The following is a 13,150-nucleotide window of genomic DNA, read 5'->3' as shown; positions in this document are numbered from 1 at the left end:
AGGCTAATTCCATGCTATTTTTTTAATCCATTTTGTCTTAGCCCAAATTGCACCAACCTTAGCCTTCCTTTTTATTAAAATTTAAAAATAAATACTATATTGTAGATTTATATAATATGCAAGTTTTCTAATATTTTAGGTCTTTTGAGTGTTTTATCTTACTTCTGTACATGGAATTTTAGTGACAAAACTACTGAGTTTTTGTTTTTTTTTTAATTTAAAACAGAATTATTGGATTCAATATGGAGGACGACAGGATGAGAATCAGTAAGTTCTCCATTTAGAATGTTTATTTGTAATGAGAAGAAATACTTAGAATCATATTTATTGTAAAGAACTTGGGCTCTATGAAATAGGCAAAGGGATATAATTAGAAGAGCTCTGAACTGGGAATTAGGAGTTCTGCATTCTGGTCCCAGCTCTTCCTCTTATTTCCAAGGCTCCTTAAATAATTTATCTTCCTCTCTGGGTCTCATGCTTTTCCTCACATCAAGGGGTTGAATCAGGTGATCTCTAATGGCTAAATGTTCTGTGACTCTAAATCAGAGAAAGTTGGATGCTGTTTTTGATTTTTTAATAGGAAAAAAACAATTAAATTATCTTTTTCATGCTAAATTTTCTTACTGCATTGACTTGAAAGCATCAAGCTCGGAAAGTTTTACAGCAAGCTAAAATATTATGTGTCATGAACTCAATCAGAAATGAAGAAAACGCAATTTTTAAAATGATAGATGTCAAAAGTCAGTTTACATGTTCTGAGCATTTCAAGGAGTCATAGAATTTTGGAGTCACACGTTTGAGATTGTCCACTGAAAAAATATGCACTCTAAAATTGAGAGTTACGGTTTTTTTTTTTTTTGTGGTACGCGGGCCTCTCACTGTTGTGGTCTCTACCGTTGCGGAGCACAGGCTCCAGACGCACAGGCTCAGCGGCCATGGCTCACGGGCTTAGCCGCTCCGCTGCATGTGGGATCTTCCCGGACCGGGTCACAAACCCATGTCCCCTGCATCGGCAGGCGGACTCTCAACCACTGCGCCACCAGGGAAGCCCAGGAGTTATGCTTTATTCAGTGGATTTTCTGAGGACTTCAAGCCCGGGAGACAGCCTCTCAGATGGCTCTGAGGGACTGCTCCCAAGAGTTCAGGGAGGAGCCAGGATGTATATGAGTTTTGTAACAAAAAGCGGACAGTCAGAATAGCAAAAGATTACTGTTAATTAAAGAAAACAAGACATCCCTAGTTAATTTAGGGTTTACGCTTTTCTATGTATGGGAAGATTTCAAGAGCCTGGGCTCATTGAAATCATTCCTTTGATATGCACCTCAGCTCTCTGGGGCCAGTGTCCTGTGTTTTCCCATCCTGAGTCCCCTCAGGGTGCACCGTTGCGGGGAGGCTGCAGTGCCTGACTGCTTGATGGTGTGTATCCTGTTTCCATCCTCAGTTCCTTCAGTGCTCACCATCAGGGGAGGCTGTAGTGGCTGATGGCTTGATGGTCGCAACATCCTTCATTTACTGATACGGCAGGTGGCATTCTTAGTCCACAAGATCTTGAAGTCCAAGTTATTATCAAAATCAGAAACTGAGGCCCTGACAAGGCAAAGGACTCAGTGTCTCACCATGAAGGACTGGCAGATCCAGACCTTCTTATTCAAAATCTTGTGGTCTTTCACTGAGCTTCAAGGGCTCAACCCCTGGGTGACCTCAAATTATTGCAAGAGATCCAAGAATGTATATGCATATTTGGATTTGCTCAATTTGTATATATTGAAAGGGCATCATGCTATTGTGTGTGTTCACAAGGTTTGACACAAACTCATGTCTTCTATCTTGGAATAGTCGAGCACCACTACACTCGGACATGATTTATTTCAATTCAACCATCTTTCAGTGATGCGCTCTATATTCAAGACATATAATACAACACTCTGAGCATTGTAAACATGCATGTGACCATTGTTTCATGCTCTGTTGGTACTCAAAGTCTAATCTCAAGGGGTTTACATTATGGATACAATGAACTGTAATAAAGGTTGCTAAGAAGATTTAGAGAAGTGAAATAGAGCACACTCAGTGGGAAAATAGAGAAGAGCTTCATGGAGGCAATGGCATCTAATTTGATCTTGAAAGATGTGGACTTGTGAACCACAAAACTATACAATATGAAGTCATAGACTACCTGAGTAAGGTATCCTTTGCCTTTGAACATCTTTATTCGATGGGATATTGCTATTTCAACTTTTTTTTTTGAATGGGCAGGGTCCCTTCAGGAGTGAATGCGGAGGGGGCAGAAGTTCATGGATTACCAGCGCAGAAAAAGTCATCACCCAAGATAGACCGAGACCTAAGAGAGGGTAAGTATTGTTGCACTTTCGCTCTTAGAAGGAGGGGAAGGGGAGGCTGGGACTTGGCCAGTTCTTACCCGGATCAGGGCAGAACCCATTTTCATTGAAAAATAAAGAACAGGACTAAACTACTCCAGTTCATAAAATTCTGCAAGCAAGTCTCAAAAACAAGAATGTCTCAGTCGTGTATATCACTACTTTTGGTTTTCAACAAAAGCGCTACCAAATTCACTCACAGGAGTCCTATGAGCTAGGCAGGGACTATATGATCATTGCTGTCCTCAGCTGAGTACCTGAGGCTTGGAGAGGTTACCTGGCTTACTTCTCTCACATTGGAGGGGAGTGCTAGAGAGCATGGAATAGACTGTGTATCGGGGGAACTTGAAGAGACAGGTCACATGGGATATTAGTTAACTTAAGATCCTTGAGGCACATATCTGATCAAGGCTTTGAGAAATCAGTAGAATTTAGATAAGATTGACAGAAGTGTGGAGGGAGCCATTCAAGTGGATGAAACAAAGGACACAAAAGGCTCAGAGATGGAGACAGCAGGATATTAGATGCCTGTTTACATAACCTCAGAATGACTGGAGCCACAGGTAGAGTGTTGCCAAACGTAGGTTTTAAATAGAGCCAAACATTGTTGTAATCATAACTTATTAGCAAGTGTAGTACTAACAACAGTAGTAATCCTTAACAATTATTATTACTTCTATATGTTTTACAATTTTCCCAGCATATTTATACACAGTTCATTTTAATACTGGCAGCATCTCCTGTGAGACAAGTGTCCCCCACTTCACAGGTAAGAAAACTGAGGCTCACAGAGATGTAGTGACCTACCCAAAGCCTCAGAGCTTGTAATAGGTTAAGCAGGCTTTTGAATCCAAATCCCATTTTCTGTTCTTCACCTGATGATGGAACATAGAAGTGTCTAGATATCTGAAATGTATCCCCTATTGATTAAATAATTGCAAGATAAGAAGACGTTTTTCAAAAACCTGCATTGAGAATAAGTACAGTCCCCCTTTCCCCAACAGGAGAGATGTCAGCACATTCCTCTAGTTGATTTGAAAACTTCTGGCTGTCTGCAGCTCTCACATTTCCCAGCCCTTTCCTTCCTCAGCTTCCAAGTCAGTTTGAGGCAGTAAACAGGATAATATGCTCATCTAATCTGACCTGGACCTCAGTTTGTAGTCACCAAGCCCAAGCTATTTTACGAGTGCCAGAGAGCTTCATGGTCAGCCAGAGTTCACGTTGCTTTTTAAGCTGAGAAATCACCCAGGAAGTACATGCCAGTAAGCTGCACTTTGCTGTAAACGTTTGGGAAGCTCCAGGACAGTTGCCAAATTTCAAAGCATTTTTTTCCTGGCTACCAGGGGATCTGATGTCCAGCAATTGACTAAGAAGGCTAATGGGAAGAGTAGAACAGAAAACTACACAAGATGGAGAAAGGTCATGATTGACTGGGTGGCCAAACTCTATCATTTCTGCCATTGAATGCGCTAATGAATCATAGGATGTTCCCTGGGAACCTACTGGAAAGCCTTCTGTGCAGTCACTAGAGATCAAAATATGGTCTAAATAAAGAACAGTGGTAGACAAGAGGCAAAGTTCCCAATGAGAAAACACTTTCAACATCTTAGTTTGACTGAAAGCAGATGTCAGGGAGGCAAGAAAGGATGCGTGCTTCCAGATAGAATATATTTCAGCTTTTCTCATTTTCCACAAAGAGATTGTCATCTACTCTGGTTACCTGACAGTATTTAGTAGTATTCATACTGGATGTCTCCCGAGCATTAAGATGGGAGTGACTCAGGGCTACTGCACCCCAGAGCGACTCCAGCCCTTGGAATATGCATGTCATCTTATTAAAAACATCTGTCACTTATCCATTCTTCTTTCAACCACCAGTTTTCCAAAAGCCCTGCTCGAGAATAATCCCAGAGTCAGCGGGGGTAGAGTAGAAATAACTTTGAACTTGGAGTCAGGAAGCCTATCTTAGTCTGATGTTCTCCAGAGTGATGGGTAACTAGAGACTCACTCTCTCTGACCCTTATGGTCCTTTACCTGTAACAGAAGGATAGCAACTCTTTGGAGAGGACGAATATGAAAGTCTTTTGTAAACTGTAAAGGGCGGTGCTCATATAAGGGCTTGTTAGCACACTCCCGTCGTAACTTATATGACCTTGTCGTATTTATGGTAAAATATATCTTCTTGCCATGAGCCATAGGCAGTGAACACAAAAGAGCATTTTCCTGTAAGATTCCTCTTTATTGCAAATGGAGAGTCAGAGCCAGGCACATACTTTATGAATGAGAGAAGAATTAAGTTGTTTAACTAAATCTCCTTAGGCTGTGGTTAAGAGTTGGCTGAAGCTGTCAAATCAGATCCCAGGAACCACAACTTATTGGACTACATTTTTATTTTTATTTTAATGTTTTTCTCTGTCTGTTGTGCTACTAGTCATTTATAGGCTGGTAGACTTGCATTTTTGAATGGCAGGATTTATTTTTCCTTCTACATTTTTGTTTTCCTTTTGGTTAGTGGGTAGGTAGTTGCCTGTTTTTTGTTAAATGGATGTGTGGGAAACCTCTGTATGAAACTCTGTGCTTAGTGGTGGTTGTGCGAGCTGCATGAAAGGCAGATGTCTATACAGATTCTGCCCAAACCTGTTAGAATTTAGGTATTTTAGACTCTGTGTTGAGCTCTGTCCCTTCACCTGATCTTTGTATATTGCTTATGCCATGGTTGGGGAAATTGTCAATATCCCAGTAGCTCTCTTTTAAATATAATCCATTACGCCATATGCTTATTAAGATGTCTCATTCGAACTTAACACAATATACCAGGCACATTTTAACAATTCAAAAATGATCATCATAATAATGGAAAATACTTATACAGAGCTTAAGCATGGTAGGCATTTTTCTGAATGTTCTAAAATAACTTTTGAAGTCATGTTTTGAAAATAAATGAATATATTTAAAGTGATACACTCTCAATATAGAAAATGAGAAAAACATGGCAAAGTACAAACCAACCTAGTCCACTAAACCCTTGATCTGTCTTCCATTTCTATTCGAATTTTATACTAGAAAATTCTTTCCAGTGAACGTGCAAGTATCTTGTCTTTCTTGTTGAAGGAACGTCTCTCTCTCTGTTTCTGAATGGAAATGGAATATGCCATTCACTTTGGAATATTTGAGGGACGGTCTCAATGTAAACTATATAGATTAGAGCAACCTTTCCCAGACAAACTGTTTTTTGTTAAGAGGTCCATTCCACGCTGTGAAAAAATTTAGCACAAAGGTAGCAGCTTACAGTAACATACACTTACTATCTCACAGTTTCTGTGGGTCAGGACTATGGGGGTAGCTTAGCTGGGTCCGTTGCTTCAGGGTCTGTCACAAGGCTCCATCAGGTGATGATCAGGGCTGACGTCTCTTCTAAAGCTGGGAAGCTATCTTCTTCCAAGCTCAGATGACAGAATTCGATTCCTGAAAGCTGTTCTCCGTTTCTTGTTGACTGTTGGCTGGAGGATGCCCTCAATTCCTTGCCGTGTGAGCCCGTCCAATACAGCCACTTGTTTCATCAGACTATAAGCTGAGAAAGCAACAGACTGAGTCAACCAGCAACATAGAAGTTGCAATGTTATGTAACCAATCAAAGACGTGATATCCCATCACCTTTGCCATATTCTATTAGTTAGAGGCAAGCTGCGGGCCCCACCCACACTTGAGGGAAGCAAAGTACACAAACCTATGAGTACCAGGAGGCTGTGACCATTAGGGGCCAACCTAGAGTCTCTCTGCCATAGGAAGGAAGGAGGGAGGAAGGAGGGAGGATGGGAGGGTGGGAGGGAGGGAGGGAGGGAGGGAAGGAGGAAAGAAGGGGAAGAGGGGAAGGAAGGAATGAGGGAAGGAGGGAGGAAACAGGGAGGGAGGAAGGGAGGGAGGATGGGAGGGTGGGAGGGAGGGAGGGAGGGAGGGAGGGAAGGAGGAAAGAAGGGGAAGAGGGGAAGGAAGGAATGAGGGAAGGAGGGAGGAAACAGGGAGGGAGGAAGGGAGGGAGGAAAGAGGGAAGGAAGAAAGGGTGGGTATTGTGTTAATTTAGGGTGAGAACGGCTGCATATTATATTGATATTTAGGAGATTCATAATGCCTGTTCACATATTAAAAGTTCCAAGAAGTCCTCTTAAATTTTGTTTACTCCAGTACTTCCCAAACATATTTGATCTATAAACTCTTTTTTCATTAAAAACTTTTCTGTAGAACACAGTTTGAAAAACATTGAATTATAGGAGATATATAGATATAGATAGATATAGATATTTATGTATGTATTTTCTGTTCATCCAAAAGATCGATACTAAAACTGGGAGCTTGTGGATATATTCCTGGAATCCAAGAAATTCTGTATTTATAAATCTTGATGGCCATTTAAAAAATTAAGAGGAAAAAAAAAATAATAAGAGGGGCAACTAGTGGGTCATCTGAATAACCCCTTCTAGCCAAAGACTGCCATGAGATTTCATACCTCAGTGGGTATGGATGCAGTTACCATCACATTGGCATCGGTTAATAACACTTCAATGATCAAAGACTAATAAGAATTGAAGTAGGACAAACTTATGAATAATGTATTAAGACCAGATGAAGGCTAAAATTCATTATGGTCCACTAAGATTCCACAGTAGTTTCAACAGAGAAAACTTGTAGTAGAATGAGTCATCACACACCAAAAGCACTCTGAGGAATGCTGGCTCAGAAGAACCAGGGCCAGATCACTCATTAGAATATTCATGTGGAACATTGCTTTTTAGTTTCCACAAAATAACATTAACCATTTTATTAATATTGTTAATTTGAATTTAGCTGGTTTTATGGTCTTGCTTTTATTTAATCTTGTAAATTGGTTTGGGTATGATAGTTGTATGAAGCTATAAAAATAAATACTGTACCTACAGTTTTATGATTGCAAACATGGAAGTAAAACTGCAGTACAAATAATTCACTGAAGCTTCTTAGGGAACTTTTGCTTTAACAGATAACCATACATTACTCAAGATTGAGAAACACTGTCCCATTATTTTAATATTCCATTAATCATGGGCTGTACTAACTCTTTTATCCCAACCGGACTAAGAACATTCAGTGCCATTCCCTAGTTTGACTAACCTGTTTTAAAGCCAAAGAGTAGACATCAATTTCAGTTGTCTCCTTCTCCTTCAATGATGTGTTTTAGACCAGTGTGCTGGTGACCATTGCCCAACTGGGGGGGGGGATGGGAGGAGCCCTCCTCACCCCCGTGCCCTCCATGGTGAGCTGCCCTTGTTGACAGGCATCAGGTCCCTTAGGAGGAATATTATAAAGAGGAGAAAAACAAGTTTTACTTTTCTATTCAGTTTTCTGCTTCAAGGTGTTTGTACTTTGCTACATTGGAAGATTTCCTCACCATCAGAGGCTTTGTCCTTCAGTCCTATTCTCTATGAGGAAAGAACCATGTCAGGTCTAGATTTTGTAATTTCGCCACCAAAACATAGCCCCAAAGCATCATGCTTTGAAGAGCCAATATGGAGCTAATTTTAGAAAGTTGTAAGCTCTGTCCAGTGAGGGAGAAGGTGCCTACAGGAAACTCTCCTGTGGGGGAGAGAGCAGAGAAAAAGAGATATTCCAAAAGGCAGACCATCCAGAGTCAGTAGGTGGTGGAAAGAAGACTGGAAAGGAGTCAGGTGACTTGGTTATGACTGTCCTGATGGGCATTTATTCCGAGTTACTTGGTGAAGGTTTTGCTCTAGATACCGGTGGAACTGAGGACACAAACATGTCATCAAATAATTTATTTCTCTCTTTGTTTCTTTCTTTTTTTTCAATTGTTTGGTTGTCCTGCTATCTCTTTAAAAAGTCTTTACCTACCCTGAGGTCATGTCATCCAGTAATTGCATGAGATGTTGTGGCAGAGGTAGGAACCCAGGGCTGTGGAGAAGGGAGGGGCCCACTGCTGAGAAAATTCTGGAAAGTCTTCAGCGAGAAGAATCCTATGAGATGCCCAGTCTGTTTTGCAGGATCATCCCTGGAATCAAGTGGAAAAAAAAATAGCTTATCAATCCCCAAATCCTATACAAATGTAATATATTAATTACGACATCATGGGGAAAACTGGTAGCCAGACATCTGCTTTTTTCTTGAATCCATATTGCATTTCTCAGGCTTCCAGATTTGTAATTTGTCTTTGCGTTCCTAAATATTCGTGAGGAAACTGACTCCTGAACTGCACATTGAAAGCTGTTGGGTGTTCTGTGCTTCCCGCCTTGGGGACAGAGGTAACAAGGACAACCATGTGTTTTGTCCCTGCAGGTGGACCTCTGCTCTATGAGAACATCACGTTCGTCTACAACTCCGAGCAGCTGAACGGGACTCAGCGCGTCCTCCTGGATAACGTCCTGTCAGAAGAACAGTGCCAGGAGCTGCACAGCGTGGCTAGTGTGAGGACCGGCAGCCCTGCTGTGCTGATCTGGCCTGAGCATGAAAGAGCTTTGGTCCTGGACTTACTTGGAGCCAGGAAACCAGGCCTGAAACGTTACTTTCTTTAGGAGAAGGACATTGATTGTGGAAGCACTTTCATAGCCTTTGGTTTGGGGTGATTGTAGTTTTGTCCAGCTCTGGACATAGCTCTTGGGTCTGGAAGAGCTAGAGGCTTCATTCCTAGGACAACTGTATCCAGCATGTGCCCTGCCTATCATATAAAGTCGCTAGGAAAAGTCTCTTTATTTTTATCAATAATTAATCAATATATTAATTATTTATGTTCTACCTGTTTCTACAGAAAGCAGTGGCACCACTTTATAATGAAAATGCGGGGTGAAAGTTAAATAAAGATGCCTCTTTTGGTTGGAAGAATTAATGATACCGGAATCCTAGAATAAAATGGAGACGGTTCTGAGTATTGACTTTTGTTCTCAGCTTTCTGGCGGTCAAGGCAGAAAGGGAGATGGGATGAATTCGTTATCCTCATTAATAAAGCACCTTGTATTTTGCTTCTAGGGAATCATGCTTGTTGGTGATGGATACAGAGGAAAAACTTCACCCCATACACCCAATGAAAAGTTTGAAGGTGCAACCGTCCTGAGAGCACTCAAAGTAAAACTTAACTTCTTTTGGATTTGAATTCCTAAGGGTCAACCCAGGATCTTCTGGGAATGGCAGATACAGGGAAGAGAAGGGTTTAAGATATAGACCTATCAGCTCATTGAAGGGAGCAAGTATGAACTGGCACCTTCATTGTTTTTAATCACTCCTTCATTCCTCCATTCGGTTATCAATTGATCAAACTCTATTTCCTAGATTGGCATCTGACAAATAATACACAACCCCCTTGTCCTCAAGTAGCTCAAGGTCCAATGGTGAAAACGTTCTCAAAAAAGTTATCAGTCTGTACTGCGAGAGGTTTTTTTGTATAAGAGTGAGGAAAGTGTTCTGAGAGGAGAGGAGAGGGATAATTAGCTCTCAACTTTCCCTCATTTTCCTAAACCAAATCCGCAAGTCTGTAGTAGTATTCCCACGAGCCAACAGAGAGATGAGCATCCTATATTGGCTTAATAAAACCTAGCATCTCTTTTCCTCCAGCCTTCCAATCAACCCAGTGGTTTCTAATATTCTTCTTTTTCTTCAGTTTGGTTATGAAGGCCGAGTCTCCCTGAAGAGTGCCCGTCTGTTTTATGACATCAGCGAGAAGGCTCGAAAGATTGTCGAATCCTATTTCATGCTGAACTCAACCCTGTATTTTTCCTATACACACATGGTCTGCCGCACAGCCCTGTCTGGTGAGATTCCAGAATCTGAACATGTTCCCTTTTACCCACAGTGAAATGAGAAAGAAAACAATGCAGAACAAAGCTCTATGAACATGTCAGACTAACGGTTCAGAAGAGTTCTACATTTCTAAAACAAAAGAAGCTTACTCACTCTGATTTTTCCCTTCCCTCTTTTTCTACTTTGCTGGTTCCCTACAGCATTAGAAGACCATCACGCTGCCTATTTTCCCTTTCAAATCCATTTCTTCTGCTTGCTACAATCACACAGAAGAATACCTTTCTGCTCTAGGTTTCACTTTTCAGGGTTCAAGAACCTGGAAATTACAGTCACCATTATGCCCACCAGCATTGAGGGGAAGCATAGAAGATAGAAAGGATTGTTGAAAGAAATGTTTTCAAAAGGCAGAGACCTCCTCACTCCCTGGCGTCACTATTTTTGTCTCTACATCTTCTCTTCTATACCCTCCTGAGGAGGGGGTGGGGAGAGAATGTCACAGAAGTAGACTTTTCCACTTGTGAACCTTCAGCGGCATCAAATCTTTTCTTTTCTTTTCTTTTTTTTTTTTGCGGTACGCGGGCCTCTCACTGCCTTGGCCTCCCCCGTTGCGGAGCACAGGCTCCGGACGCGCAGGCCCAGCGGCCGTGGGTCACGGGCCCAGCCGCTCCGCGGCATGTGGGATCTTCCCGGACCGGGGCACGAACCCGCGTCCCCTGCATCGGCAGGTGGACTCTCAACCACTGCACCACCAGGGAAGCCCAAATCTTTTCTTTTTGACGTTTACATTTTATCCTCATCCTTTGACTGCCCCACACAAAGTACAGCCCATGAAATGCATGGAATTTCTGCATGTATATTTATATCGGAGAACTTTTATAGCTGAAGAGACAGGTGTGACTTGCCTACAGTTTTTTACATCAAGTTCATATCGAAGCAGGACCAGAGTCTCTTCACGGTGCTTGCCCAGCGTTCTTTAGCCTGCTCTGAGTTCTGATCCTCAAATTTGCAAGGGGCACCAGCCACAGGAGAAGACAGATTGCCAGCTTTGCTCTTGGAGGTTACGGCATTCAATTTCTCATGCTTCCCTCTTCCCTTTTCTGGCAGGTCAACAGGATAGAAGAAATGACCTGAGTCATCCCATCCATGCTGACAACTGCCTGTTGGATCCAGAGGCCAATGAATGCTGGAAGGAGCCTCCTGCTTACACATTCCGGGACTACAGGTACCGCCAGCATCTGATTCAGAACCAAGCTTTTGCCCAACAGTTATCAAAACCCCATGGAAACTAGAAAGCTGATCTGTTTTGCTTGTCATCACGTTCATCTCAATGAAGCAGAAATGCTCAAATAATCTTCTGAAGCGGCTGCCACAACTGAGAAGTGATTTCAGCATATCATATTTTTATCTTAAAAATCCCTGCATGATTTGTTGCATCTTATTCCACAGAATGCCCATTTTGTTTTAATATAAAAAGTAAAGTTTATGGTTTTTTTTTCTCACTTGGCTTTTATTTAAACATATTCCTTGTGGTATATGTATTAATATCTCAGTCTGAGAACACAGGGTGTGCATCTCAGCAGGCATAAGGGATCACAACACATCATTTATCTATGTCTGCATTTTGTAAGTAAGAAACTGAAAACTCAGGACAAAAAAGTTTTGTCTTATTGAATGATATTTTACTGTGTAAAGAGTCAGTTGTAGTCATCATGTATATAACGTGTTAATTATTACTACACTGTGCTCTATACAAACATGTTTATTGAGCGCCCCCTATCTGCAAGACTTGGGTACACCCCTTAGATCTCTCCAGCTACTTACGGAAAAAATACATCCTTTTGAGTTACTAGTATAAAAGGAAAGAACAGAGTTTTAGATTCTGTGGGCGAGATCAAAGGGCTAGATTAAACCTAGCTAGATTTTATTTGGAGGAGGTGAAATGATAGATGAAGTTTGACATATAATTAAAACTTTAACCTGAGTGGAATAAATAAATACTTCAGGGTTATGACCCTACATCTGATCTTACTCTTGAAGGTTAGGAGGGTCAATCATTTTAATGTTTAGTTCAGAGGAAACTTACTAATCAGGCTGGTCAGTTCATGCCCAGTCTGCAGTATTCTGCGGTGATGTTGTGTAGTCATATAAGAGTACAAATTGCTTCCCTTTCTTCTTACAGTGCTCTCCTATATATGAATGATGACTTTGAAGGAGGCGAATTCATATTCACTGAGATGGATGCCAAAACCGTGACCGTAAGCAAGCCTATTCTTGCAAATTTATCTAGCATTTTTAGTCTCAATTTTGCCATTTTCCAAAGACTGCTGGATTTCAAATATTTCTGAGCTTGAGAATTCATGAGGTGGAGAGAGATCCAGTAAATGTATACATTATAAAATGTTAGAAATGGAATCATCAATAAAAATCTTCTTTTCCTTTTTACAGATGGGTAATTTAAAGAATATATATTAAGGATCATATAGTTAGTTTGTGTTAGACTTAGAATTAGAACCTAGGTCTTCTGATTCTTTGCCAAGTAATCTGATGGGAACCTAAAAACACCTATTCTTAAATCACCCACGACTATGACAAGTCAAATGACTCTACAGAATGGCTTTCAGGTACCCTGGTGCTCTGTATGTTAGGTGAGCATTGGCTTCCATACCCCTCATTATCCAAATTATGATATGCGTGTGTATATATATATGTATACATATATATACATATATATATATATATAAAATTCTGATGGTAAGTAAACCTATACTTGAAAATTGATATATGCACATTCACACAGACACACATGTGTTATATATTCATACTTTGGATGAGATTCTAAACACACCTTCGTAGATCAAAAATCAAAAGTTAAACTCAACCACCATCTTCCTAAGCAAACTAATGCCTTTGGACAACCAGCCTACTGAACACATATAAACTGTATAGCCAGAATCTTTGGTTTTTAAGCCGAACAGCATATGCCATGGTAGAAA

The 13,150-nt window shown here is 40.9% G+C and overlaps 1 protein-coding gene across 2 annotated transcripts in view; it reads left to right on the top strand.

Moving 5' to 3' along the window:
- Positions 1 to 13,150, top strand: part of P3H2 (prolyl 3-hydroxylase 2) — a 168,785-nt gene that overhangs the window by 136,822 nt on the left and 18,813 nt on the right. For both annotated transcript variants that reach the window (XM_033403246.2, XM_004278491.3), the window contains exons 7-13: positions 227 to 267; positions 2,257 to 2,351; positions 8,703 to 8,830; positions 9,390 to 9,485; positions 10,018 to 10,168; positions 11,262 to 11,379; positions 12,337 to 12,412. In XM_033403246.2, the coding sequence (XP_033259137.1) occupies positions 227 to 267; positions 2,257 to 2,351; positions 8,703 to 8,830; positions 9,390 to 9,485; positions 10,018 to 10,168; positions 11,262 to 11,379; positions 12,337 to 12,412 (705 nt within the window). The remainder of the gene's footprint in view (positions 1 to 226; positions 268 to 2,256; positions 2,352 to 8,702; positions 8,831 to 9,389; positions 9,486 to 10,017; positions 10,169 to 11,261; positions 11,380 to 12,336; positions 12,413 to 13,150) is intronic.

This window comes from Orcinus orca, chromosome 5, assembly GCF_937001465.1.
Source record: "Orcinus orca chromosome 5, mOrcOrc1.1, whole genome shotgun sequence".
NCBI classification, from domain to species: Eukaryota; Metazoa; Chordata; class Mammalia; order Artiodactyla; family Delphinidae; genus Orcinus; species Orcinus orca.
Note: the sequence above shows the minus strand (reverse complement) of the source record. Positions and strands in the feature narration are given on the sequence as shown.